The sequence below is a fragment of the Anabas testudineus genome, chromosome 4 (genome assembly GCF_900324465.2).
Source record: "Anabas testudineus chromosome 4, fAnaTes1.2, whole genome shotgun sequence".
Classification (NCBI taxonomy): domain Eukaryota; kingdom Metazoa; phylum Chordata; class Actinopteri; order Anabantiformes; family Anabantidae; genus Anabas; species Anabas testudineus.
In genome coordinates, this window is record NC_046613.1 from 13952168 (window position 1) to 13978192 (window position 26025).

General features: G+C 40.5%; 3 protein-coding genes across 3 annotated transcripts; all 3 read left to right on the forward strand.

Annotated features, from left to right (window-relative positions):
• Positions 1–337: 337 nt before the first annotated feature.
• Positions 338–7356, forward strand: ftsj3 (FtsJ RNA 2'-O-methyltransferase 3). Its single transcript, XM_026345248.1, has 21 exons — positions 338–517; positions 650–755; positions 1002–1048; positions 1259–1338; positions 1536–1635; positions 1849–2043; positions 2147–2262; positions 2488–2592; positions 2801–2901; positions 3084–3170; positions 3254–3394; positions 3703–3838; positions 3929–4122; positions 4384–4495; positions 4616–4697; positions 4799–4946; positions 5057–5151; positions 5340–5442; positions 5888–6071; positions 6209–6303; positions 6407–7356. The coding sequence occupies exons 1-21, from the start codon at positions 451–453 to the stop codon at positions 6660–6662; spliced, it is 2550 nt and encodes an 849-aa protein (XP_026201033.1). The 5' UTR covers positions 338–450; the 3' UTR covers positions 6663–7356.
• A 376-nt stretch (positions 7357–7732) lies between these two features.
• On the forward strand, positions 7733–18212 carry LOC113152210 (chloride channel CLIC-like protein 1). Its single transcript, XM_026345309.1, has 11 exons — positions 7733–7809; positions 8004–8124; positions 8253–8360; positions 14058–14168; positions 14411–14593; positions 15045–15185; positions 15276–15375; positions 15588–15685; positions 15801–15947; positions 16703–17308; positions 17567–18212. The coding sequence occupies exons 1-11, from the start codon at positions 7778–7780 to the stop codon at positions 17618–17620; spliced, it is 1701 nt and encodes a 566-aa protein (XP_026201094.1). The 5' UTR covers positions 7733–7777; the 3' UTR covers positions 17621–18212.
• A 717-nt stretch (positions 18213–18929) lies between these two features.
• Positions 18930–25795, forward strand: LOC113152178 (chloride channel CLIC-like protein 1). The gene is made up of 11 exons (XM_026345267.1): positions 18930–19056; positions 19260–19391; positions 19526–19633; positions 22015–22125; positions 22361–22582; positions 23069–23209; positions 23300–23399; positions 23603–23700; positions 23829–23975; positions 24058–24657; positions 24919–25795. Exons 2-11 carry the CDS (start codon positions 19260–19262, stop codon positions 25009–25011), a joined length of 1752 nt encoding a protein of 583 aa, XP_026201052.1. The 5' UTR covers positions 18930–19056; the 3' UTR covers positions 25012–25795.
• Positions 25796–26025: the final 230 nt, after the last annotated feature.

Below are 26025 nucleotides of genomic sequence, written 5' to 3' on the forward strand. Positions count from 1 at the left end.
TTATCTCACCAAAAACTAAATTATTATTTTTTTTAGCTAAATTGATTTTATTTGTTTTTAATGATCAAGCCCTTTAGGGCATCATGCATTATTTAGCACTGTCAGCAGAGCAGATTAACAAATGTCTCTGCAATATATGTGTTTTATTTACATTTTCACATTTGAGAAGATATTTCTGTGAAAAATCACAACAACATTAAACCTGTTTACTTTCATTCATTTGGCTTTTTAATCATATTCAATTCCTGCTGTGCGGCAGCAGGTGGCGGCAACGTTCCGTCAAAAAAAACGACAGAAATCAGTAGAAGAAGAAAACACGCAGACGGTGTGACGTCAAATGTCTGCGTCCAGGCAGCCACACGTGTTGTTTTCATGGACGTTTAGTGTTGTAAGTTTCTTCCAAGCGTGATACCTGTCTCCGTTAAAGTCCAGTAAAAACACAGCTACAAGATGGGAAAGAAACTCAAAGTTGGAAAGACCAGAAAAGATAAATTCTACCATCTGGCAAAAGAAACAGGTAACGTACTGCTCCCAGACAAAACTAGTTTAAATGTTGACATAGAGATTAGCATTAGCAGGCTTGCTAGCTGAAGTGGATCAAGTTTTCAAAGTGTCAGGTGAAATATATGTTTTGTGTCCTCGTTTTTAGGATATCGGTCTCGTTCTTCCTTCAAACTCATTCAGCTCAACCGTAAATTTCAGTTCCTGCAGAAAGCCAGAGCTCTGGTCGACTTGTGTGCTGCTCCGGGTGGATGGTAAGCTGCCTGTCAACTGGGTTTTAACTGGAGAACACAAAAAAATAATGGCTATTATAAATATAATCTCATGTCAGTGTTAATTAATTAATCTCTTGTTTTAATCTTGCAGTAATACTGTTTTTTTGTTAATTCAATAACACCTAGAAGATGTTCCATGTTTGAATAGAGAAACAAATGAGCAGCGTGTTTATGGTAAAATATGGGAATATATTAAATATATTGTTGATTTAAATGTCTTTGCAGGCTACAGGTTGCGTCCAAGTTCATGCCTGTTTCAAGTCTCATTATTGGTGAGTCTAATGATCAGATATTTCTAAAGCAAAACACAGTCAATCAAAATTAGTTGTCATATTCAGATTGCTTTTCAATTCAATAATTCAATAATGAACTATAGATTTTAGTTTTAGTTTCATATATTTATTTGGATAACCAGAAATAGAATTAAGTGTTTAGACTGATATACTATAACTGGATGTTTTTAAAGTAGTTTTCCCTTTCAGGTGTTGACCTGGTACCCATTAAGCCCATCCCCAATGTGGTGACATTGCAAGAAGATATCACCACTGAGAAATGCAGACAGGTGAGGCAGCTGCTGTGCAGTTTAGCAGCATACAAGGATAAACAGTGACCAGTGTAATAGAGATTTATATTTAACATTGGGGAACATCTAGATTCACTAATGACCAAAGTTTTGATTTCTCTAAATTTGTAATTCAGATTATTACATGCTTTTCAACAAACTTGTGTTAAGTGAGACATCTTGTGTATGATGTACAGGCTTTAAGGAAGGAGCTGCAGACTTGGAAAGTCGACGTTGTGTTAAACGATGGAGCCCCGAATGTGGGAGCGAACTGGCAACATGATGCCTTCTCACAAGGTAAGTACAGCTAAAGCAAAAGTTAAATGACATTAGACTGAAATTTTGAGTAACACCGCTTCAAAAATCACGCTAGTACAGCATTTTTTAGATGGTTCTAAAAAAATAAGTCAAACGTTATCATATTTTGCTCCTGTTTGCTTTTGTCTTTATCATATTTCTTCAAGTAATTTGAAGCTAAATCATCGTCTGTTCTTTTTTTTCCATCCACAGCTCATCTGACGCTGATGGCTTTGAAGTTGGCTTGTGAATTTCTGACCAAAGGTGGCACTTTTGTGACAAAGGTCTTCCGTTCCAAAGACTACCAGCCACTGCTCTGGATCTTCCAGCAGTTTTTTAAGAAGGTACAGGCCACAAAGCCACAGGCATCTAGGAATGAGTCTGCGGAAATCTTCGTCATCTGTCAAGGTCAGTGCCAACAGTTTAAAGTTGTTCAGAACAGTTTGAATTTTGTTAAATTCAGATCTCATCTAAACCAAGTTGTTGTTGTTGTTGTTGTTGTTGTTATTAGGATTTGTCGCCCCGGACAAAATCGACAGTAAGTTCTTTGATCCCAAACATGCGTTCAAAGAAGTGGAGGTGCAGGTCAAAACTGTGAGGGAGCTGATTCCTGTTAAGAAGCCAAAGGTACGCACATTGGTTGGATTAATGGAGTACTAGATGAGCAATTTTTAACAAACCATTTCAAGAGAACTATTATTACTGCAATTACCTGAATAGTTAACTCATTTGTAATTTATTCATTAATTTATTATTGTGTTAATGTGATGTAATAGTTGTCAGTAACATACAGTCTGTTTTTGACTCGAGATACATCCCTTAATGACCTAATGAACTCTTGCTGCATTCCAGGCGGAGGGTTACACAGATGGTGATCTGACTCTATACCACAGTTTCACAGTTACTGCTTTTTTGAAAGCTGAAAACCCTGTGGACTTCCTGGGAAAAGCCAGTGCGGTGAGATATCTGTGCTTTTTTAACTTGTCAGAGAGTCTGCATCTTCACTGCCATTTGTAAAATAGAAATTCCAGCTGTGATGAATGTATCTAAACATGAGGTCCATTTTCCTGGTGCTTCTGAAACTTTCAACTTACTACTTTTTTCTGTCAAAGTGTACCCAGCGTAAGGTTTGTGTTGCCGGTCTCACTCTCTCTTCTTCATTCAGATCACCTTTGACAACTCGGACTTGGAGTCTCACTCGGCAACCAGTGATGAGATAAAAGAATGTTGTCGTGACATCAAAGTGTTGGGGCGCAAAGAGCTCCGGTAAGTGCTGAGTTAAGAAACAACAGTTTGTTCTGTTTTTACAATTAATGCACATCAAAGATGTGATGCTGTGGGAAGGAAGTGAAAACTTCAATGAAAAATACCCTGTGTAGGTTTTTTAAAATAAGGACACCCAATCTCAAGCATTAATGTGTGTGCTTTTCTTTCCTCCTCATTGACAGCCTGCTGCTGAACTGGAGGTCCAGACTGAGGAAGTATCTGGCAAAGAAACTGAAAAAGGAGGCAAAAGAACTCGACCAGGAGATCAGGTAACATCTCTTTACACCACATTTACAAAGATTGAAAAGGAGGTGTCACAGAAGATCACGGTCACTTCTACTTTGTCTTTTAGCTTAAGTTCTGATGAAGAAGAAGAGAGTAACTCAGAAGAAGAACCAGAAAAGAAGAAAGAGGAGGAAGAAGAGGATGAGGAGGAAGACATGGAGAGGAAACTGGCAGCGCTCAAAGCTGAGGAGGTGGCTGAGCTCAAACGGTACAACAAACTCCTATCTTGTTTCACTGACTTTTATTTTCTCCTTAATTTTTCTTCTAGCTATGTTTCTCAACACGCACAAGATGTTTTGATTTGTTTGATTTTGCCAGAATTTGACCTTTATACTTCTACACAGTCAAGTTAATGACTAGTTTTTTTTAACATACCACGTAGTGAAGTGTTGTTACTGATAATTTAATACAATCAACAACAGTGCAGCTGTTTCTCTTAATCAGAATTTAAGTGAAAAGACATGAAATTATTGTTTACTGGTTTGACAAACAGTATTTTGGTAAATGCATCATCAGGAAGAAGAGGAAGCTGCTGAAAGAGCGGCGAAAGCAGAGAGAGAGGGTAGAGCTGAAGATGGACTTGCCAGGTGTCTCCATTGCTGACGGCAATGACTCGTCCCTGTTCTCCCTCAGCACCATGAAGAAAAAAAAGGTAAGATAACTGCCATGTGGCCTGAAGAGGATCTAGAGAGTTTGCGCTGTGTGGATTACTCACAAATGATTACTTGCCTTTCTCTGTCAGGTGCTGTCTGATATATCTAAGGGGGACATGCAGGCAGCAGATAATCTGGTAGAAGGAGAAGACGACCTTCTCCTATCTGAGGGTGAGGATGATGAGGCAGATAAAATGTCCCTCGCCTCTGATTTGGATGAAGAGGACTTAGAAGAGGTGGAGCAGAGACAGAAAGAGCTGGAGAAAAAAGCACCAAAGAAGAAGTAAGTGGCTGTTCAGACCTGAATGTCCAAAAAAGGGTTTTATGTTGTTGTGGTTGTTGTGTATGCAGAATTATGTTCAGCCTCACCTTTTTCCATGTGTAAGTACTCTACTATAATAAAGTGAGCCCTTAAATTTGAAGCAAACGTTACTCTATTAATAGACAATCCTGACACGTTTTGAACATTATGATGTTTTTAACATGAATTTAGGAAAAGGGTCAAGTAATCATTCTCTAATCTCTCATCACATCTGTTTTCCAGAGTACAGTTTACTGAGGAGGAGGAGGATGAAGAGCAAGAGAGTGGATTGCTGGTGGAACTGGAGGGAAAGGATGAGAAGAAGGAGCGAGAGACCAGCCTGTGGTTCAGCAAGGTTGGTCTGCTCCACTATCCAATGTTTAATGGCGATCAGTCATATACCTGGCTCTTCATTGACGTAATCACTGAGTTGATTTCTGTGCCATTTCTGACCTGCTTTTCTTTCGCCATGCAGGGCATCTTCTCTGAAATTGACCTGGAGGGAGATGCAGAGAGCGAACTCCGACAGACTGAGTGGCTCCAGAACAAAAAAGCAGGTAACAGTCTCCTGTTTGTCATTTTTAAATTCTCATGTTTACCAAAAGTCTTCCGGCTCTCCTAAATGTGGAACTAACAAATCATGTTTTTTATTTAATAGGAAAAGGCAAAAAGAGGAAAGCTGAAGAGCAAGAAAAAGATGATGTGGAGGAGGAAGCTGCTCTGCCAGATGAAGAAAAGGCAGAACCAACACAGGAAGCTGAAGAGGAGAGTGACAGTGACTCCGATGACAGCAGCGATGATGAGAAGTAAAAACATTATTTACAGCTGTCTGTGGGGTTTTGGTTTTGGTAGTTATATGGCATTAACTACTAAACACATAGAAAAATCACTCAAAACCTAACTTTATTTTCTCCAGAGAGATTATGAAGATGAAACAAGCCAGAGGGGCTGGCGGAGTTTCTGGAGAAGCAGATGATGACAACTTTCAGGTCGTCCCCGTAGAAAGCACCAGTGAGTAATGAGAAACACTCTCATTCATACACGCTTTGGGTTTGCAGTAGAATAAAGAAACAGCCAGTCCTATAAGCACCCATACATTAATGTGGGGCATTTCCAAAAGGATTATTGTTCTGGAAACTACACAAGATAAAACCACACATCTCAGACATTTTAGGTGAATAGTGTTCTGTGTTCCTCAGGTAAGAAGGCTAGGATCCTGGATGCAGAAGGCCTGGCCCTCGGCTGTCAGATTGCAACCTCTAAAAAAAGAGCCAGAGACATGATGGACAACTCTTTCCACAGGTGGGTATTAATTTTATTCTTAGGTGTATTTGTTTTGTTTTTACACTGATCTGTTATTAGTAGCCCAGGGCTCGGACTAATGTTTGCCACTAGTACCACTGGTGCTTCTTACTGAAAATCTTAGGAGCCACATAATAATACACACACAATGTACAGAAGTAAGAATTTGCTGTTTATTTTAAGTTTACTGTTTTTGTGATTTTATATAAAATATAACTCATATAAACACCAGATATATAACTGTAAGTGTTATGGCAGATCTGTTTTTATAATGTGATAGGCTGTGTTGAATTTTACACCATTTCAGCCTCATCTCTGGACCAATTACTATTATTTAAATTATTTCAGCAGGGAAAGTGGTTTAGGTATATCATCAGTGTTAATAAAGAGTTATTGAAGTTCACCATATGTCACTGTACAGCAAACTGATTGTATGCTCCTGCAGGTTTGCTAGCTCAGAGGAGTCGTGGGAGATACCTGAGTGGTTGTTGGACGATGAACGTAAACACCGGAAGAAACCGGTGCCAGTCACCAAGGAAATGGTGGAAGAGTACAAACAAAAATGGAAGGAGATTGATGCCCGACCCATCAAACGAGTTGCTGAGGCCAAGGCCAGGAAGAAGAGGAGGGTAAGACGAGGAAAATAGCGGTGCAGCAATTTAAAAAAAGAAAAAGAAATGAAGACTACATAACTTTTTAGTTTAAGACACATAGATGAATAGTTAGTGTTTCTGAAGATCTTAATTGGTGTCAATGTGACTTGCAGATGCTGAAGAAGATGGAGCAGGCCAAGAAGAAAGCAGAGGCAGTTGTTAACACAGTGGACATATCTGAAAGGGAGAAAATGGCTCAGCTAAAGAGGTATGACATCACATCTGTAGGGTTGGAGCTACATGTAGATGTAAAACTATACTGTAATAAGTAATGTTTGATTAATTTTGTCTTCTCCTCTTCACACTGTTAGTATCTACAAGAAAGCAGGCCTGGGGAAGGAGAAGAGAGAAATAACATACGTTGTGGCCAAAAAGGGGGCTGGGAGGAAGGTGAGACGGCCCCAAGGAGTCAAGGGAGTCTTCAAGGTGGTGGACAGTCGCATGAAGAAAGACATGCGGGGAGTGCAGCGGAAAGAACAACGCACTAAAGGAGGCAAAGGAAAAGGAAGACAGTCAAAGGGTGGCAAAGGAGCAATGAAGGGTGGTAAAGGGCGAAAAGGAAAATAAATATGAACCTATACCCCCCCATCCTTTGTTTTAATAAACACTGCCTGAGCTTGAAGGTGAGAATTTATGGCACGTCGTGATCAAAGTTGTCACAGTTTTGGCTCCTTTATCATGGACAAGTACCAAAAGGAGCTTTGGTCATTACCATGGGTTCCTCCTTTTTAGCAATGTTGAGGTTCTTTAAACCTCTGGACACTTGACATCTGTTGTTGTAGTACTAAAGAGCTGGTCTTACGTATACATCTGTCTGAAGATGTACATGGGTTGCCTTGAGCAACTTGAATGGAGTAGTTTTCCTGGACTGTAAATCAAATTTAACACAGAAACAATAAATATATTAATCAACATTGATATTCATTTTGTAAATATTAAACAACATGTTTGCAATAAATGAGTTGTAGGTTAGTTCTTTGTCGTTTTATTTTTTCTTGACCAATTTATTTGGATATCTTAAAGTTTGCAGTGTTGTACCATGGATGTGCTGTTGGATGCTGTCCTGATGGAGCAAAATGAAACATATATATAGTCACACTGTAACTGTAGAACTGGAGCTGTAGTCATTTTGTACCAGTACTGTAATACCACATGCACATGCAGTACAGGTTTTAAGTATTTGTTCATTGTTGGAGTATTTTCATTGCCTTCTGCTGTTGACCACTATGTCCTATTATTTTACTACATGCATTTGATAATTGTTTTCTTTTTGGATTTATTATTTTTTGATCAAACAGCTTAACATTAAATACGTTTAAAGAGCAGTGATTGTTTACAGTTGATGCAGCAGCAGTAACAATATCTTTAATTTTTATTTTGATAATTTGAGTAGGACACATCTTCTGTAGGGTATTCTTATTTTCCTGCTAATTAAAAACAATTCTCCTATAAATAATTTAATTTAATAACACCTGTATCATTCCAGAGGACAAAAAGAAGCAGATAAAAGACACGAATATGAATTTAACTCGTGATTATTTATGATTTATTAAACTACATTTCCGGTATGAGAAGTGTCGTAACGTTGCCGTAAAGCGGGTCGTGCTGCATGTGGGTAAGTTGCTGTTTATGGTTTTGAATTTCAATGAGCTGATGTATTTTTATGTCTTACATCAACCTTCATGCGCATTTACAATTCTGACCTTGTACTAAAGTAAGAACTAAAGTAAAGTAGGTTTAGTTAACTGTCATTCGGTGCAGGTATTTTATTGATTTTACGTAACTAGCTTTAGCCAAAGTTACTGAAGGCTCGTTCTTATTTTCACTTTCTCTGAACTGAACTGAACTCTTGACATTTCACCACTTAGACTTAGTCAGCTAATAACTAAATAACTCTCTCTCTCCTAAGATGATCCTTATTGTCCTGCTGTGTACTCTGTCCCTGTCTGTCATGGGACAGCAGGACGACTGGGTAGACCCTTATGATATGCTCCACGAAGGTGCAGGGACGATGAGGAAACCTGCAGAGGTTTGGCGGCTCTTAATGTCTGTTTTTAGCTATTTGCTGACATAGTTTTTTCCCCCTAACATCCTCAAACTATTATGATAGCCCTGTTGTAGCGATATTGTGTTATTACTGTGTGTTATGTCTTGCAGCCAGTAAACTATAACAATGTGGCCACTAAAAGGAGAGAGGACACCCAGGACTCGACCCAGGCAGAGCTGGAGTCGTGTAGCAGACAGATGGTGGATCTGAAGAAACAGGTTAGTGAGTGTTAAGCTCAAATTGAAGTGCAAATAAAAACTGCTTAATAAGATAAAATTCACAAATACTAAATGGAATTTTTATAATAATAAATAAAGTTCGCAGCATCATTAAAAATTATATTTATAAAACAGTGAAAAAAGTAAAGTTTCAAATCTGTTACTCCCGCCTCCACTGAATTTTATCAAACTTGAGCACCAACTACACAGTACACACAGAAAAACAACAATCTTACAATCACAGCCCAAGGGTCATCAAATAAAACAAAACCCAACATCTCAGGTATCCCATAAGGATGAAGTGGCATGAGGGCAGCGCTCATCCCTCAAACCAGCTACTGGTAACAGGGTGCCTTATACACCCCACAAGACCCTAGCATACAGTGTAGCATAAGAAACACAGACATGCAAACACCTTTTACACTAAACTTATCCTGGACAATGTCCTGTCTGGACATGGTCTGTATCAGTTGATTAACAGGGTTGACCAGGCGGCCAAATCTTGATCTGTCTTGTGCGTATGTGCAAGAAGGGTGACTGTGCATGTGGTTGTGCTTTGTTTCGTCTGTTTGTGTCATGTTGTCAAGCACAGGGTTCGACTGTCTTACATCAGCAGCCATGTCAGTCACTGACACAGATGAGTTGATGTCACTTTCAGCATCAGGGCCCTCACCACCCTCACTATCCACATCCCTTCTCTCGAGCTGGGTCCCCACAACCTCTCTGACATCTGAAACCAGTGAACTCGCCACAGATGTGGATGAAGGCAGATTAGACATGTCAGAGGAATTCCCTAAAGGGAGGAAGTTGACCAGCATGAGCAGGTTCCTGTGTACCACCTTCTCCGACCAGTGACCGTGTTACATATCCGGTATGTGTGCGTTACCGGATTCATGTCCGTCACTGTGTAGACGGTTGAGTCCCATTTGTCAGTTTCTTCTTGCCCCTTTCTGTCCGATTGGCTAAGAGCTATGAACTGAACGCACTGGTGAAGTGGGTCGCATGCAGACAGTGCTTCACTACCTACTGGAATGGGTTTTGCATGACCACTGGATGACCGGAAGGCATCTTGGACAGAGTTACTGAACACGCCCTTGATTTCAGCCAGCAGGCTTGCATAAGGCTCAGCAAGCAGTCTGTGACCAATACTCTCCTTGACAAAAGGCACACGGCTCAAGGCATCAGCCACAGTGTTCTTGTGACCTGGGACATATTTGATGTCAAAATCATAGCATGCCAACTTGGCTGCCCATTGCTGCTCACCACAGTCCAACTTTGGCTTTGTCAGAATGTGAGTCAATGGATTGGTGTCAGTCCAAACTGTGAATTTATGACCATTGAGCCAGTTACTAAACTTGTCACAGACCGACTGTTTCAAAGCCAGAAACTCCAAACGGTGGGCTGGGCACTGCACTTGGGCCGGAGTACAAGCGTGGCAATGTGTGGGCACGGTCGGGTTTGCTGGAGAGAAGCTGGGTTGGTCAGTGGTGATTGTGGTAGTGTGATTCTTTAACTTTGCAGCCCCTGTGACTCTGCCACTAGCTCCCAGCTCTCTCTGATAGTCTTCAATACGCAGTTGAACATCACGGGAGGTCCACTCATTAACTTACATTTTAGTGTATATGATAGGTCCGGATCAGGGCAATGTTTGACAAACATGAGTGCCAATTCATCAGCCATGTTCTCCAGCCATTTTCCTTGTCTCTGCAGGCCCTCCATGGCCAAGTCCGCTGCCTTATTCAGTCGTATCAAGTAGTCAACAGGATTTTGTTTGTGTCTGGGTAGGGTGGCATAAAAATCAGGAAGAGGGAGACATGAGGGAGCCTCACTAAAATAATGGAGAAGAACATCATAAACATCTCAGGTGAGTTTTTAACATCAAGACCTGAATCACTACGTAAGGCAATCCTCACAACATCTCTGGCTTTGCTGAGTAAGTAACTCATAATCTCCTCTGCCTGGCCATCCACAGGGATCTCATGTTTTCTGAGATGACTTTTTAGCCATGCACACAGTACTTGTTGGTGTTGTCACCTCTGAATGTCGGCAGTTCTCTGTCTGACTTAACATGGACTGTCACGTGTGGAAGGTCCTGTCTAATAGTGTCACGGTATGTAGTCTGAGCAGTGGGGGTAGTCAGGTTATCACCATATGTCTTCATAACACCAGTCGACAACAACTTAGCAACAATAGATTCCCCAATGAAGTATAGATTCCCCCTTCTGAACCCACTAATGGGGGTACAAGTTGGGCTATGGCTCAACCCACTATCTGTATTACCACCAGGTACTGACTTACAATGACCCACATTCCTATTTTCAATGATGTCACTCAGCAACAAACCCCTTCCCCTAGACAGTTGTGAACTAATGAACCTATCCATTATGCAGTAAATGCATCAGTAAACAGAACAGAAATAGATCCAGAAAACACTACTAGCACTTGCTGAGGTAAAAACAAAAAGTACATGTCTAAATCTCATCGTAAAGATACACAAGACCACAGAATCTTGATGAGTAGATCAGGAAAGCAGCACAGCATCCACGGCGTCCAAAGATCCAAGGAGTCACGGCACCAGTGTAACGGGTGTAGAACGGCCCCAACGACAGTTGCGCTGATGGCTGTTTTCCTTTGATTTATTCGTTCTGCTGAAGACAATAAAAAAATGTTTTCTGACCTCTCCTGCACATCTGACCCCCTCAATGATGCCTAGCGGCAGTGTGAAGGAAAGCGGGTCTTTTCTCATAACATACACTTACAACAAATATTACGGAGGCTCTGCAAAATAGTCAGAGCGCTATACAATGCTGCAATCTATACTTTACATAGTATATTTATAATCAAGAACAGCTGAATACAAAAGATAACATTTTTTTCTTTATATTCTGCAAACCGCAATAACAAATATTAACAATTTTCTTCAAAATTTTATATAAACCATGAAAATCCACTCAGAAGCGGCAGGTGCTGATGGAGTCAGCCCAAGGGTGCTGAAAGCCTGTGCTCCTCAGCTATGTGGTGTTCTCCAACACATCTTCAACCTCAGCCTGCAACTGTAGAGAGTTCCTCTTGGGTGGAAAAAGTCGTACCTGTGTTCCAGAGTCCTCAATGACTTCAGACCAGTGGCTCTGGCATCACACATTATGTGAAGGCTTTCGAGAGACTAATCCTGGAGTCCCTCTGACCTCTGGTCAAACCCTCACTTGACCCCCTCCAGTTTGCTTATCAACCCCATTTTGGAGTGGATGATGCCATCATACATCTCCTCCAACGCACCTACACCCACCTGGACAAGCCTGGGGGCTTAGTGAGGATAATGTTTTTTGATTTCTCCAGTGCATTCAACACCATCCAGCCTGCACTGCTGGGAGAGAAATTAAAAAACATGCAGGTTAACACCCTGATTTCCGCTGATTTCCTGGATCATGGACTACCTCACTTACCGCCCACAGTATGTCCGCCTGTAGAACTGTGTGTCTGACACTGTAGTCTGTAGCACAGGTGCTCCACAGGGGACAGTTCTGTCTCCATTCCTCTTTACCCTGTACAACTCAGACTTCAGGTACAACTCAGAGTCCTGTCATCTTCAGAAGTTCTCTGATGACTCTGCAGTTGTAGGATGTATTAAGGGTGGTGATGTCACGGAGTACCGTGGAGTGGTGGACAGTTTTGTTGACTGGGGTGGACTCAACCATCTTCAACTGAACATCAATAAAACAAAGGACCTGGTGATGGACTTCAGGAAATCTGGGAGTCCTGTCATCCCTCTCTCTATACAGGGGGGGGGAGGGGGAGGTCGTGTCCGAGTACAAATACCTGGGAGTGTTCCTGGACAAAAAACTGGACTGGACTAAGAACTCAGCAGCACTGTACAAAAAGGCTCAGAGCCGGCTGTACTTTCTGAGGAAACTCAGGTCCTTCAACGTCTGCAAGCACCATGCTGCGGATGTTTTATGAGTCTGTGGTGGCCAGTGTTATCTTTTATGCTGTGGTCTGCTGGGGCGGCAACATGAAGGTGGCAGACACTAACAGACTAAACAAACTGATTAGGAGGGCTGGCTCTGTTCTGGGGGTGGAGCTGGACCCTCTACATGTTGTGGCTGAGAGGAGGAGGCTGTCCAAACTCCTCTCAATCCTGGACAATCCCTCCCACCCACTGCACAGTTTGTTGGCTGGACAAAGGAGCACATTCAGCCAAAGACTTATTAACATTAAATGCTCCACAGAGCGCCACAGGAGATCCTTTCTACCTGTGGCCATCAATCTGTACAAATTCTCCCCCCTCTGTAAGGGGTGGGGGAAATGATAGTTGTGTCATACACTTGCTGTCAATCCACATAGAGTATATATACTGACCCAATTTCATTTGTCTATTTTTTATTGGGTTTTTTTTGTCTGTATTCTGTACATATATTGAGTTTTTCTGTATGGATGTTATTGGCTATGTGCATTTATGTTGGTGTTGGATCTTTCCTGGTTGTGGTTGCTTTTCTTTCTGTCTATGTTGAGGACAATGGTAATAAGGCAAAACAATTTCTCTCTGGGATTAATAAAGTTTTTTGAATCTTGAATCTTGAAAAGCTAAACTAGTACCACCTAGTGGTCAAATGGAAGAAGTGCATATGGTTGGGTGATGAGATATAAATAACAGAAATGAAAACAAAATGGAAAAAAACATACCTGCAGAAGACAATAAAACAAATTGTTTTCTGGCCTGTCCTGCACATCTGACTCCTATATGTACGAAAATAAAGTTTTCCGCGAGAAATACCATAAAAACGCTACATAGCTACTTTACAACACAGAACATGGCAGCCTGCTGTACTGCTAGTGGGCCCAAAAGAGTAAAACAAAAACGTCTATATAACTTATACTGGTGGTCAAAACTCAACAAAAATGGCTCAATGTCATAGTAACTTTAAAAGCAAAAGTTATACAATCAAGACGACATAATAAACAACTTATTCTATAAAGAAAATAGCGCCGCCTGCGTTCCTCCACACAACTTACCCTCAATGATGGCTAGCGGCAGTGTGAGGGACTGCTTGCTGCTGCTGCAATAGTCTCTGGTGATCCACAAAGTAGCCGTCTCCAGAGACCAGGCAGGCTATCTCTAACAAGAAGCAATGTCAGCTGATGGGATTGTTGGAGGAGGCCTTTTCTATCTGTCTTCGCTGTTAGTGCCTGCCATTTGCCAAGCTGTTACCAGCCAAGCAGAAGATAGAGGAGATGTTTAGGCAGCCATCAACAAGCCTTCCAATAGCCCATGGGCAAACCCTGCAATCCTGGTCCGAAGGAAGGATGGTACCTGGCGCTTGTGAGCAGACTACAGGTGACTCAACGATGCGGCCTGGAAAGGCTCTACCTGACTCAGCTACGTTGAACTATGCAGGGGGTGCTGACAGTTGGGGCTGACTCTGAAGCCTCATCTGGAGCTTCTTTATTCAGAGTAATGTTAAATTTTGTTTTCCTAAAAACTGTGGAGATAGCTGCTTACAAAAACTGACACAAACTTAGTACTACTGCATTTGTCTTTTGGTGTGGAGCTTGACATGACCAGAAACTTTAGGTCACCTAAAGTAAATTAATTTAAATTTTTTTATTAGTAAGTTATTTTGGCATTTATAGAAGGCAAGATACCGTTTAGTTATGTGTTAATAAGAGATAACATAATTTTTTTGCTTTGCTTTCATTTAGATTAAAGAACAAAAGAAGAAGATCAAACAAATGTCACAGCAGCCTTCATGCAGTCCAGTGTTCAAGAGATTCCTGAGCAGAGTCCTGAATGAAATACAAAGAGTTGGTTTGGTAATTATTGTTTCCGGTGTTGTTATTTTAGGCATATTATATTTGTTAATACTCTTGCCGTAAATGAAGTTCAAATCACAAATTAATACAGAAGACCTTGAAATTTCACTGTATTATATCTACGATGTTTAGATTAATCCAACAAAACTCTGCTTCAGTAACTAGATGGTATCCAGGTGGTAGTTGTCAGTATAATACAGGGCAGTGCCACTGAGCCACACTCTGTCCTTTTTTCTCTCCAGCCCACCGACTCTTCAGATATTTTCTATGATGCCAAAGTCAGATTGTCCAAACAATCCATGACAGAGATTCAGAAACTTGTGGAGGGTGAAGACAGCTGGAGTGCAGGGGCTCTGGACAATGCCATCAGTCAGATACTGGTGGATCTTAGACCACATGACTTAGAACTTGACACGCTGTTAAAAGTAAGTATTTTCATTATCTGATGTTTTTGCTTTTTTTTTTCTATTATATTTTTATTTGTAAATGTATGCTTAGTATTTTGTGGACACCATTTGTTGTCTATTTACTTGAAGTTGAAAAAGCCTCACTTGTAGAGCCTGTACTAGTTCTGTAGTGTCATCAAGTAAGTCTATAGAAGTTGGTTCACAAATTTAGGCCTTAGAAAAGGTTTCAGTAAATAAGTGCATGGAAACGTTTTTTTTTTTTTTTTTTCATTATTTAAATCAAACACCTTTTATTTTGTAGTGTATAATGAACATAACATCAAGGGACAACGAATACACTGATTTGGACTGACCAGAATATCTGGAAAGATATCTAAGAAAGAGCTGTTTCCAATGTGACAATGTGAGCTTTAAAACAACACTGTGAATTTTTTCAAACAGTTTAAATAGTGTTATACCTTTCTTCCAGATTGGACTGTTCATTCTGATCTGTGTGGTCATCATCTGCACTGAGCTGTGGACAGCAGCCTCCTGGTTTGTGCAGTTCAGGAGACTGTTTGCCATCTGCTTCTTCGTCAGTATTATCTGGAACTGGTTTTATTTGTACAAGGTGCAGAGGAGGTCCTTCAGTTCTCTTGCTCTTTCTTTTAGCTGTTACTCAGCATCCTTTAGACCAATGCAGTGTTTGTATTTTTCCCAGATTGCCTTTGATGAGCACCAAAACAACATAGTGAAGATGGACAGTGTCAATGAAAAATGCACTGGATTGAAAAAAATTGAGTGGAGTGATAGTCTAAGAGGTAACTAATAACAACTGTAAACACACTGAATGATTACATGTACGTAACATAACATGTGGCATGATCAGAGTGCAAAATCTTCTGTGGTTATTCCCATTATATTTTTTCATTAGGTACAATACAGCATTCTGGGTGATAACAGCTTCCCTGAGCTGTCTCTGTTTGGTTGTAACTGAGCAATATCTTGACTGACAATGACTGTTTCCCTGCAGAGTGGTTCAGAATGACTTGGACTCTTCAGGATGACCCATGTAAGAAATACTATGAAGTGCTCATGGTCAATCCCATTCTGCTGGTACCTCCAACTAAGGTAGAATACTGTTCTGTGTGTACATCACTTGAGTGTCTATCAAAAACCAAATTGCTATTTCCACTCAATAAACCTCAGTCACTGAGTTACATTTTAAGTATCCCCCTGCCTTCAGGCAATCTCAGTTACCATCACAACCTTCATCACAGAGCCGCTGAAGCACTTTGGCCAGGGAATCAGTGAGTTTCTTCGAGCCCTCCTCAAAGATCTTCCAGTTACCTTGCAGATCCCAGTTCTCCTCACTATTGTGCTGTCCATTGTGGTGAGGACCCTTCCTAAATTCTCATGGACATGTAAATAAAAATTGTCTCTCTACACCAGATATTGATATGACATGTGGCATGATCAGAGTGCAAAATCTTCTGTGGTTATTCCCATTATATTTTTTCATTAGGTACAATACAGCATTCTGGATGATGCCAGCTTCCCTGAGCTGTCTCTGTTTGGTTGTAACTGATGCTTGATACTTTTGATTGTTTCCCTGCAGAGTGGTTCAGAATGACTTGGACTCTTCAGGATGACCCATGTAAGAAGTACTATGAAGTGCTCATGGTCAATCCCATTCTGCTGGTACCTCCAACTAAGGTAGATTACTACGCTGTGTGTACATCTTTTGATTGTCTATTAAAAACCAAAGCACAATGTTATATTGCTATTTCCACTCAATAAACCTAAATCACTGTCTTGTGAATTTGATAGCGTGCTATAACAAACAGATCTTCTTAAACTATACTACTTAAATAATTGTAAATATCTGGATGTGTGTGGAAATGGTACATGTGGCACAGAGTTACATTTTACATACAACATCCCTCTGCCTTCAGGCAATCTCAGTTACCATCACAACCTTCATCGCAGAGCCGCTGAAGCACTTTGGAGTCCTTCCAGTTACCTTGCAGATCACAGTTCTCCTCACTATTGTGCTGTCCATTGTGGTGAGGACCCTTCCTAAATTCTCATGGACATGTAAATACAAACTGTTTCTCTACACCAGATATTGATGTGACTCTTTTGTAGGTATTCATGTATGGACGCGTGCAGGCAGCTTTTGGGCATGGCATCACTGCCCCCCTACGTCGCCATCGAAGGGATCCACCTCCTCCAGAACTGGAACAGCAGCAGCCTCGACTCCAGAGAATCGAGGGCCATGACCCCTTAGCAGGAGGGGATGCACCATACCAAGCTTCACCAAATCATGCTCCATCACACCAAGCTCCAGCACACCAAGCTCCACCAAACCAAGCTCCACCATGCCAAGCTCCACCAAACCAAGCTCCACCAAACCATGCTCCAGCACACCAAGGTCATCAAAGAGGGCCCAACAAATCCTTGAATGTGGAGAATAGAGGAAGAGAGGATGAGACAGATTCAGCGCGGCAAAAGGTGGAGCAGACTGCCTCTGCAATGTTGGATTCAGAAAACCAGCAGGAGACAGAAGAGGAGCCAGCTGGAGGGAGTGGGAGCAGTGTTGCTGCCCAGGCAAAGACTAAACCCACCGAATCTAAACCAGCTGAGTCAAAGGCAAAGGTGAACAAGAATTGGGCTCATGATGAACCCACCAGAGACAATTCAGTACCCACATCTCCGCCAGCAGGAAGGCAGCCTTCACAAGCTGATGTTGAGGTGAGTTTATCTAAAATACAGTAAAACTAAATCATATTTATTTTACTAGTATCAGACTTTAGAGATACAGTAGTGCTTCTTAACAGTGATGAATGTTTTTTCATTGCTAAAGCCAAGCTTAAATCACAAAGAACAGATTTGTTGCTCAGTGGACTTATAATAGTTAATTTCCAAATGTCTAAATATATAACTACTGAATGTTTTATTTGCTGCTAGGTGAGTAAGACCATTTATAACGTATAGTATATTTCACTGCAGGATGTGGGAACCTCAGCTGAAGACGACACAGGTACAAGAGTTCCGGAAGAATGAATTCTGCACTTCTACAAGATCAATAACGGCGATGTTGAGTGTTTTTTGCTGGACAATAGCGAGTTAAAGTAGCTGGCAGGTGTGGTTGTGCAAGAAGTGCATCAACACTTTAAAGGCACCCCAGTATTTGGATCTAGCTGCTCTATACGGTGTCAATGCTTTGTAATGTTTGTAATTTTAAAGGGAAAACTGAATTTCTTGTTTTTAAAATAATCAGTTTTTAGCTGAAGATTATTCTTCTACAAATCCACAAAATGCTGAAATGTTATGCAGGAACTTTTTCCCCAAAGACAAAATAAATAAATAAATCATGAATATTAAAATGAGCAACAATATCTCCAGATCAGGGTTTAGGTCTTTCAGCTTTTCTGTTTACAGGTTCGCTCTCACTGCTCTAGTTCATTCTCATGTCTTCACTCACAGGTTGGGATGTGGAGGATGTTCTCCAGTTGGCAATAAGTATGTTTTGTTTTTAAATAAGAAAGCCATGCCTAATTTTGATCCACCCAGACCCAGTTAGACCCTGTTCATTAATGCACAGCGACAACTGGACTGTTTAAACAGTTAAACATTTAATCAGCTGTTAACAGAGACATCTGTGTAGTTAAAATGAGTGTTTGCACATTTTCATGAAAACTGTCTGAGAGGGAAACTGGCATCATTTAACCATAACTTAACTGTGATCATGTCATGTAATTTAAGGATCTCATTTATGGTTATGTTTTAATTATCTTTTCATCCTTCATTAAAGCACATTCGTATTTCATGAAATCTAAAAGACGAGGTTGATTTTTTTAAATTAGCAATCCTCATTTTCTTTTAAGAAATGTGGTCTAAAAAACATTTTGCACCAGTACTGTAATACCACATGCACATGCAGTACAGGTTTTAAGTATTTGTTCATTGTTGGAGTATTTTCATTGTCTTCTGCTGTTGACCACTATGTCCTATTATTTTACTACATGTATTTGATAATTGTTTTCTTTTTTTGATCAAACAGCTTAACACTAAATACGTTTAAATAACAGTCACTGGTTACAGTTGATGCAGCAGCAGTAACAATATCTTGAGTAGGACACATCTTCTGTAGGGTATTCTTATTTTCCTGCTAGTTAAAAACAATTCTCCTGAATAATTTTATTTTCAATCACACTTATATCATTCCAGAGGACAAAAACAAGCAGATGAAAGACACACGAATATGAATTTAACTCGTGATTCTTTTAATGTCGCGCTGTTTGCGACGCCGCCACCAGAAAACTACATTTCCCATGAGCTCACGTCGTTTCCGGTATGTGAAGTGTCGTAACGTTGCCGCAAAGCGGGTCGTGCTTCATGTGGGGAACTAGCTGTTGTTTTGAATTTCAATGATCTGATGTATTTTCATGTATTACGTCAACCTATATGCGCATTTACAATTCTGACCTTTTACTAAAGTAAGAACTAAGAACTAAAGTACTTAAAGGTTTAGTTAACTGTCATTCTGTGCAGGTATTTTATTGATTTTACGTAACTAGCTTTAGCCAAAGTTACTGAAGGCTCGTTCTTATTTTCACTTTCTCTGAACTGAACTGAACTCTTGACATTTCACCACTTAGACTTAGTCAGCTAATAACTAAATAACTCTCTCTCTCCTAAGATGATCCTTATTGTCCTGGTGTGTACTCTGTCCCTGTCTGTCATGGGACAGCAGGCGGAGGACGACTGGGTAGACCCTTATGATATGCTCAACTACGATGCAGGCACCAAGACGATGAGGAAACCTGCAGAGGTTTGGCGGCTCTTAATGTCTGTTTTTAGCTATTTGCTGACATAGTTATTTGCCCTGAACATCCTTAAACTATTATGATAGCCCTGTTGTAGCGATATTGTGTTATTACTGTGTTATGACGTTATGTCTTGCAGCCAGTAAACTATAACAACGTGGCCACTAAAAGGAGAGAGTACACCCAGGACTCGACCCAGGCAGAGCTGGAGTCGTGTAGCAGACAGATGGTGGATCTGAAGAAACAGGTTAGTGAGTGTTAAGCTCAAATTAAAACATAAAACAAGACAAAAACACTCAACATACTGTAACATATTACTATAGTGGTCCTGGCCTTTCCATCAAAAACTACTCTGAAGGAGAACTAAAAGTATGACGTGGAACTCGGGACGTCAGGTGCAAGACCTGTCTGGCTGATTCTTTACTTTTATTAGAAGTAGTATTAAAGAAACAGACATGCCTCTTTATTGTTATAGAGCAGAGTATGCAGCACCTCTAGTCCTGGCTGGCCAACATCGAAGACTTATGCATTATTGGTCTTGTCCCATTGGACAGGACGAATAATGATGGTGGGCTGTTGTGGATGTTTCCAGGGCGGTCCTTTACTTTTTACTAAATCTGTAGCCGTCTACAAGTGCAGAGGCTCCAAGGCTTGCCAAACTTTGCCGCCACAGCCTCCTGTGATGGCATTGCTGCTGCCGCAATAGTCTCTGGTGATCCACAAAATAGCCACGTCTCAGCTGCCGACTCCAGAGACCAGGCAGGCTATCTCTGACAAGAAGCAATGTCAGCTGATGGGATTGTTGGAGGAGGCCTTTTCTACCTGTCTTCGCTGTTAGTGCCTGCCATTTGCCAAGCTGTTACCAGCCAAGCAGAAGATACAAGAGATGTTTAGGCAGCCATCAACAAGCCCTCCAATAGCCCATGGGCAAACCCTGCAATCCTGGTCCGAAGGAAGGATGGTACCTGGCGCTTGTGAGCAGACTACAGGTGACTCAACGATGTGGCCTGGAAAGGCTCTACCTGACTGAGCTACGTTGAACTATGCAGGGGGTGCTGACAGTTGGGGCTGACTCTGAAGCCTCATCTGGAGCTTCTTTATTCAGAGTAATGTTAAGTTTTGTTTTCCTAAAAACTGTGGAGATAGCCCCTTACAAAAACTCTGCATCCCGCCTGCACCAATCTGAACCAATATCACAGAAGACCAAAAAAGAAACAAAAATGTAATGAAATAAGTTACTTTTTAGTTTTGATTAGATTTTTAAACAAGTAATTTTATTTTAATTTACAGTTGCAAGAAAAAGTATGTGAACCCTTTGCATGAATTGGTCATAAAATGTGCTCTGATCTTGCAGAGCTTCAGTTGTCCGACAGATGGTCTTACGTTTTCCTGCAAAATGTCTTGATAAACTCTGGAATTAATTTTTCCATCAATGGCAACAATCCATCCAGGCCCTGAGGCAGCAAAGCAGCCCCAAACCATGATGCTCCCTCCACCATGTTTTACAGTGGGGATGAGGTTCTGATGTTGGTGTGCTGTGCCTTTTTTTCTCCACACATAGTGTTGTGTGTTTTTTCCAAACAACTCAATTTTGGTTTCCTCTGTCCACAGAATATTTTGCCAGTAGTGTTGTGGAACATCCAGGTGCTCTTTTGTAAACTTTAAACGTGCTGCAATTTTTTTTTTGGACAGCAATGGCTTCCTCTGTGGTGTCCTCCCAGGTACTCCATTCTTGTTTAATGTTTTCCTAATTGTAGATGTGTCAACAAAAATGTTAGCATGTGCCAGACATTTCTGTAAGTCTTTAGCTGACACTCTAGGATTCTTCTTTACCTCATTCAGCATTCTGCGCTGTGCTCTTGTAGTCATCTTTACAGGACGACCACGCCTAGGGAGAGTAGCAACAGTGCTGAACTTTCTCCATTGGTAGACAGTCTGTCTTACCGTGGACACATGAACATCAAGGCTTTTGGAGATACTTTTGTAACCCTTTCCAGCTTCATGCAAGTCAACAATTCTTAAATGTCTTCTGAAAGCTCTTTTCTGTGAGGTATGGTTCACATCAGGCAGTGCTAATTTGAAACCAGTAAACCCAAAACTGGTGTGTGTTTTTAAAGGGCAGGACAGCTTTCAGAAACACATCCCATATCATCACACTGATTGGACTCAAGGTTGCCTCACTCCTGGCTCCAATTAGCTCTTGGAGAAGTCATTAGACTAGGGGTTCACATAGTTTTTACACCCTGCACTGTGAATGTTTACATGTTATGTTCAATAAAAACATGAAAACATAGAATGTTTGTGTACTATTATTTTAAGCAGACTGGGTTTTTGTATTGTTGTGACATAGATGAAGATCAGAGCCCATTTTTATGACCAATTCATGCAAAACTGCACGTAATCCCAAAGGTTTCGCATACTTTTTCTTGCAACTGTATATCTCATTTCACCATAGTAACAGTACTTTTACTTGAGTAAAATAATTTATTACTCTTTGTATCTCTGTTTAAATGTGACAGAAGCTAAACAACAACTGGTAAAGATAAAGAGACGGAGAAAAAAAAGAGAAACTGTTTAGTTATGTGTTAATAAGAGATTACATAATTTTTTTGCTTTGCTTTCATTTAGATTGAAGAACAAAAGAAGAAGATCCAACACATGTCACAGCAGCCTTCATGCAGTCCAGTGTTCAAGAGATTTCTGAGCAGACTCCTGAATGAAATACGAAGAGTTGGTTTGGTAATTATTGTTTTGTGTGTTATTATTTTAGGCACATTATATTTGTTAATACTTTTCACTTAGATGAAGATCAGATCACATTTTAAGACAAATTAATGCAGAAAACCAAGAAATTTCACTGTATTATATCTATGATGTTTAGATTATTCCAACAAAGCTTCAGTATCCAGGTGGTAGTTGTCAGTATAATACAGGGCACATTGCTGAGCCACACTCGGTCCTTTTTTCTCTCCAGCCCACCGACTCTTCAGATATTTTCTTTGATGCCAAAGTCCGATTGTCCAAACAATCTATGACAGAGATTCAGAAACTTGTGGAGGGTGAAGACAGCTGGAGTGCAGGGGCTCTGGACAATGCCATCAGTCAGATACTGGTGGATCTTAGACCGCATGACTATGAGGCCTGGAAGTGGCGTTTTGAAGACACCTTTGGTGTAGAACTTGACACACTGTTAAAAGTAAGTCTTTTCATTATCTTGTGTTTTTGCTGTTTTGTATTATATTTGTTCTATTGAGATAAAATTAATGCTTAGTATTTTGTGGACACCATTTGTTGTCTATTTACTTGAAGTTGAAAAAGCCTCACTTGTAGAGCCTGTACTAGTTCTGTAGTGTCATCAAGTAAGTCTTTAGAAGTTGGTTCACAAATTTAGGCCTTAGAAAAGGTTTCAGTAAATATACAAAAAATAACATGCAAACCTTATTTTTTCCATTATTTAAATCAAACACCTTTTATTTTGTAGTGTTTAATGAACATAACATCAAGGGACAACTAATACACTGATTTAATGTGCTCTAAAACATAACAAGGAATCGGAGCAGAAACCAGAATATCTCTAAGAAAGAGCTGTTTCCAATGTGACAATGTGAGCTTTAAAACAACACTGAGTTTTTTAAAACAGTTTAAATAGTGTTATACCTTTGTCTCCCTGCTTGTGTTCCAGATTGGACTGTTCATTCTGATCTGTGTGGTCATCATCTGCACTGAGCTGTGGACAGCAGCCTCCTGGTTTGTGCAGTTCAGGAGACTGTTTGCTGTCTGCTTCTTCGTCAGTATTATCTGGAACTGGTTTTATTTGTACAAGGTACAGAGGAGGTCCTTCAGTTCTCTTGCTCTTTTTCTAGCTGTTATTTAGCATCCTTTAGACCAATGCAGTGTTTGTAATTTTTTCCAGATTGCCTTTGCTGAGCACCAAAACAACATAGTGAAGATGGACAGTGTCAATGAAAAATGCACTGGAGTGAAAAAAATTGAGTGGAGTGATAGTCTAAGAGGTAACTAATAACAACTGTAAACACACTGAATGATTACATGTACGTAACATAACATGTGGCATGATCAGAGTGCAAAATCTTCTGTGGTTATTCCCATTATATTTTTTCATTAGGTACAATACAGCATTCTGGGTGATAACAGCTTCCCTGAGCTGTCTCTGTTTGGTTGTAACTGAGCAATATCTTTGACTGTTTCCCTGCAGAGTGGTTCAGAATGACTTGGACTCTTCAGGATGACCCATGTAAGAAGTACTATGAAGTGCTCATGGTCAATCCCATTCTGCTGGTACCTCCAACTAAGGTAGAATACTGTTCTGTGTGTACATCACTTGAGTGTCTATCAAAAACCAAAGCACAATGTTATATTGCTATTTCCACTCAATAAACCTCAGTCACTGAGTTACATTTTAAGTATCCCTCTGCCTTCAGGCAATCTCAGTTACCATCACAACCTTCATCACAGAGCCGCTGAAGCACTTTGGCCAGGGAATCAGTGAGTTTCTTCGAGCCCTCCTCAAAGATCTTCCAGTTACCTTGCAGATCCCAGTTCTCCTCACTATTGTGCTGTCCATTGTGGTGAGGACCCTTCCTAAATTCTCATGGACATGTAAATAAAAATTGTCTCTCTACACCAGATATTGATATGACTCTTTTATAGGTATGCATGTATGGAAGCGTGCAGGCAGCTTTTAGGCATGGCATCACTGCCCCCCTACGTCGCCATCGAAGGGATCCACCTCCTCCAGAACTGGAACAGCAGCAGCCTCGACTCCAGAGAATCGAGGGCCATGACCCCTTAGCAGGAGGGGATGCACCATACCATGCTCCAGCACACTATGCTCCAGCACCCCATGCTCCAGCACACCAAGCTCCACCATACCAGGTTCCACCACCTCAGTCTCATGATTTCAGATTAGACAGGAACCAGGTCCATCAAAGACGGCCCAACAGAACCTTGAATGTGGAGAATATAGGAAACGCCTACAGAGAGGATGTGACAGATGCAGCGCGGCAAAAAGTGGAGCAGACTGCCTCTGCAATGTTAGATTCAGAAAACCAGCAGGAGACAGAAGAGGAGCCAGCTGCAGCGAGTGGGAGCAGTGTTGCTGCCCAGGCAAAGACTAAACCCACCGAATCTAAACCAGCTGAGTCAAAGGCAAAGGTGAACAAGAATTGTGCTCACAATGAACCCACCAGAGACAATTCAGCACCCCCATCTCCGCCAGCAGGAAGGCAGCCTTCACAAGCTGATGTTGAGGTGAGTTTATCTAAAATACAGTAAAACTAAATCATATTTATTTTACTAGTATCAGACTTTAGAGACACAGTAGTGCTTCTTAACAGTGATGAATGTTTTTTCATTGCTAAAGCCAAGCTTAAATCACAAAGAACAGATTTGTTTCTCAGTTGACTTATAATAGTTAATTTCCAAATGTCTAAATATATAACTAATATGTTATGTTTTATTTGCTGCTAGAAGAGTAAGACCATTTATAACATATAGTATATTTCACTACAGGATGTGGGAACCTCAGCTGAAGGCGACACATGCACAGGTGTTCCGGTTCAGGAGACGGGAAGAATGAATCCTGCTCTTCTACAAGATCAATAACGGCGATGTTGAGTGCTTTTTGCTGGACAATAGCGAGTTAAAGTACCTGACAGGTGTTGTTGTGCAAGAAGTGCATCAACACTTTAAAGGCACCCCAGTATTTGGATCTAGCTGCTCTATACGGTGTCAATGTGTTGTAACGTTTGTAATTTTAAAGGGAAAACTGAATTTCTTGTTTTTAAAATAATCAGTTTTTAGCTGAAGAATATTCTTCTACAAATCCACAAAATGCTGAAATGTTATGCAGGAACTTTTTCCCCCAAAGACAAAATAAATAAATAAATCATGACTTTTAAACTGAGCAACAATACCTCCAGATCAGGGTTTAGGTCTTTCAGCTTTTCTGTTTACAGGTTCGCTCTCGCTGCTCTAGTTCATTCTCATGTCTTCACTCGCAGTTTGGGATGTGGAGGATGTTCTCCAGTTGCCAATATGTATGTTTTGTTTTTGAATAAGAATATGAAAGCCATGCCTAATTTTGATCCACCCAGACCCAGTTAGACCCTGTTCATTAATGCACAGCGACAACTGGACTGTTTAAACAGTTAAACATTTAATCAGCTGTTAACAGAGACATCTCTCCTGTGGGTGTCAGTATCTTTGTCTTAATTTATGCTGTAGTAAAAACGAGCGTTTACACATTTTCATGAAACTGGCATCATTTAACCATAACTTAACTGTGATCATTTCATGTAATTTGAGGATGTTATTTGTCGTTATGTTTTAATCATCTTTTCATCCTTCATTAAAGCACATTCGTATTTCATGAAATCTAAAAGGTGAGTTTGATTTTTTTTTAAATTAGCAATCCTCATTTTCTTTTAAGAAATGTGATCTAAAACACGTTTTAAGGAGCTCTGCCCTTTCTCTTTTCTTCTCCACAGTCTGATCACACTTTGTTATTTTTCTTTATAGTATTTATCGACATACCACAATAAAAAAAAAAAAAGCAGCTTCTCCAATTTCCTGGAGGGGGTTTATAACTCTGACTAGGATGTTATCAAATAGTTGACA

Excerpts from the sequence above, each read along its gene's own strand:
- ftsj3 (XM_026345248.1), top strand. The coding sequence starts at position 451 with ATGGGAAAGAAACTCAAAGTTGGAAAGACCAGAAAAGATAAATTCTAC. Across the intron at positions 2,593-2,800 it reads TCCTGGGAAAAGCCAGTGCG|ATCACCTTTGACAACTCGGA; the intron begins GTGAGATATCTG and ends TTCTTCATTCAG. Across the intron at positions 5,443-5,887 it reads ATGGACAACTCTTTCCACAG|GTTTGCTAGCTCAGAGGAGT; the intron begins GTGGGTATTAAT and ends ATGCTCCTGCAG.
- LOC113152210 (XM_026345309.1), top strand. The coding sequence starts at position 7,778 with ATGCGCATTTACAATTCTGACCTTGTACTAAA. Across the intron at positions 7,810-8,003 it reads AATTCTGACCTTGTACTAAA|GATGATCCTTATTGTCCTGC; the intron begins GTAAGAACTAAA and ends TCTCTCTCCTAA. Across the intron at positions 14,594-15,044 it reads AACTTGACACGCTGTTAAAA|ATTGGACTGTTCATTCTGAT; the intron begins GTAAGTATTTTC and ends CCTTTCTTCCAG.
- LOC113152178 (XM_026345267.1), top strand. The coding sequence starts at position 19,260 with ATGATCCTTATTGTCCTGGTGTGTACTCTGTCCCTGTCTGTCATGGGA. Across the intron at positions 19,392-19,525 it reads CGATGAGGAAACCTGCAGAG|CCAGTAAACTATAACAACGT; the intron begins GTTTGGCGGCTC and ends TATGTCTTGCAG. Across the intron at positions 23,400-23,602 it reads GTGGAGTGATAGTCTAAGAG|AGTGGTTCAGAATGACTTGG; the intron begins GTAACTAATAAC and ends GTTTCCCTGCAG.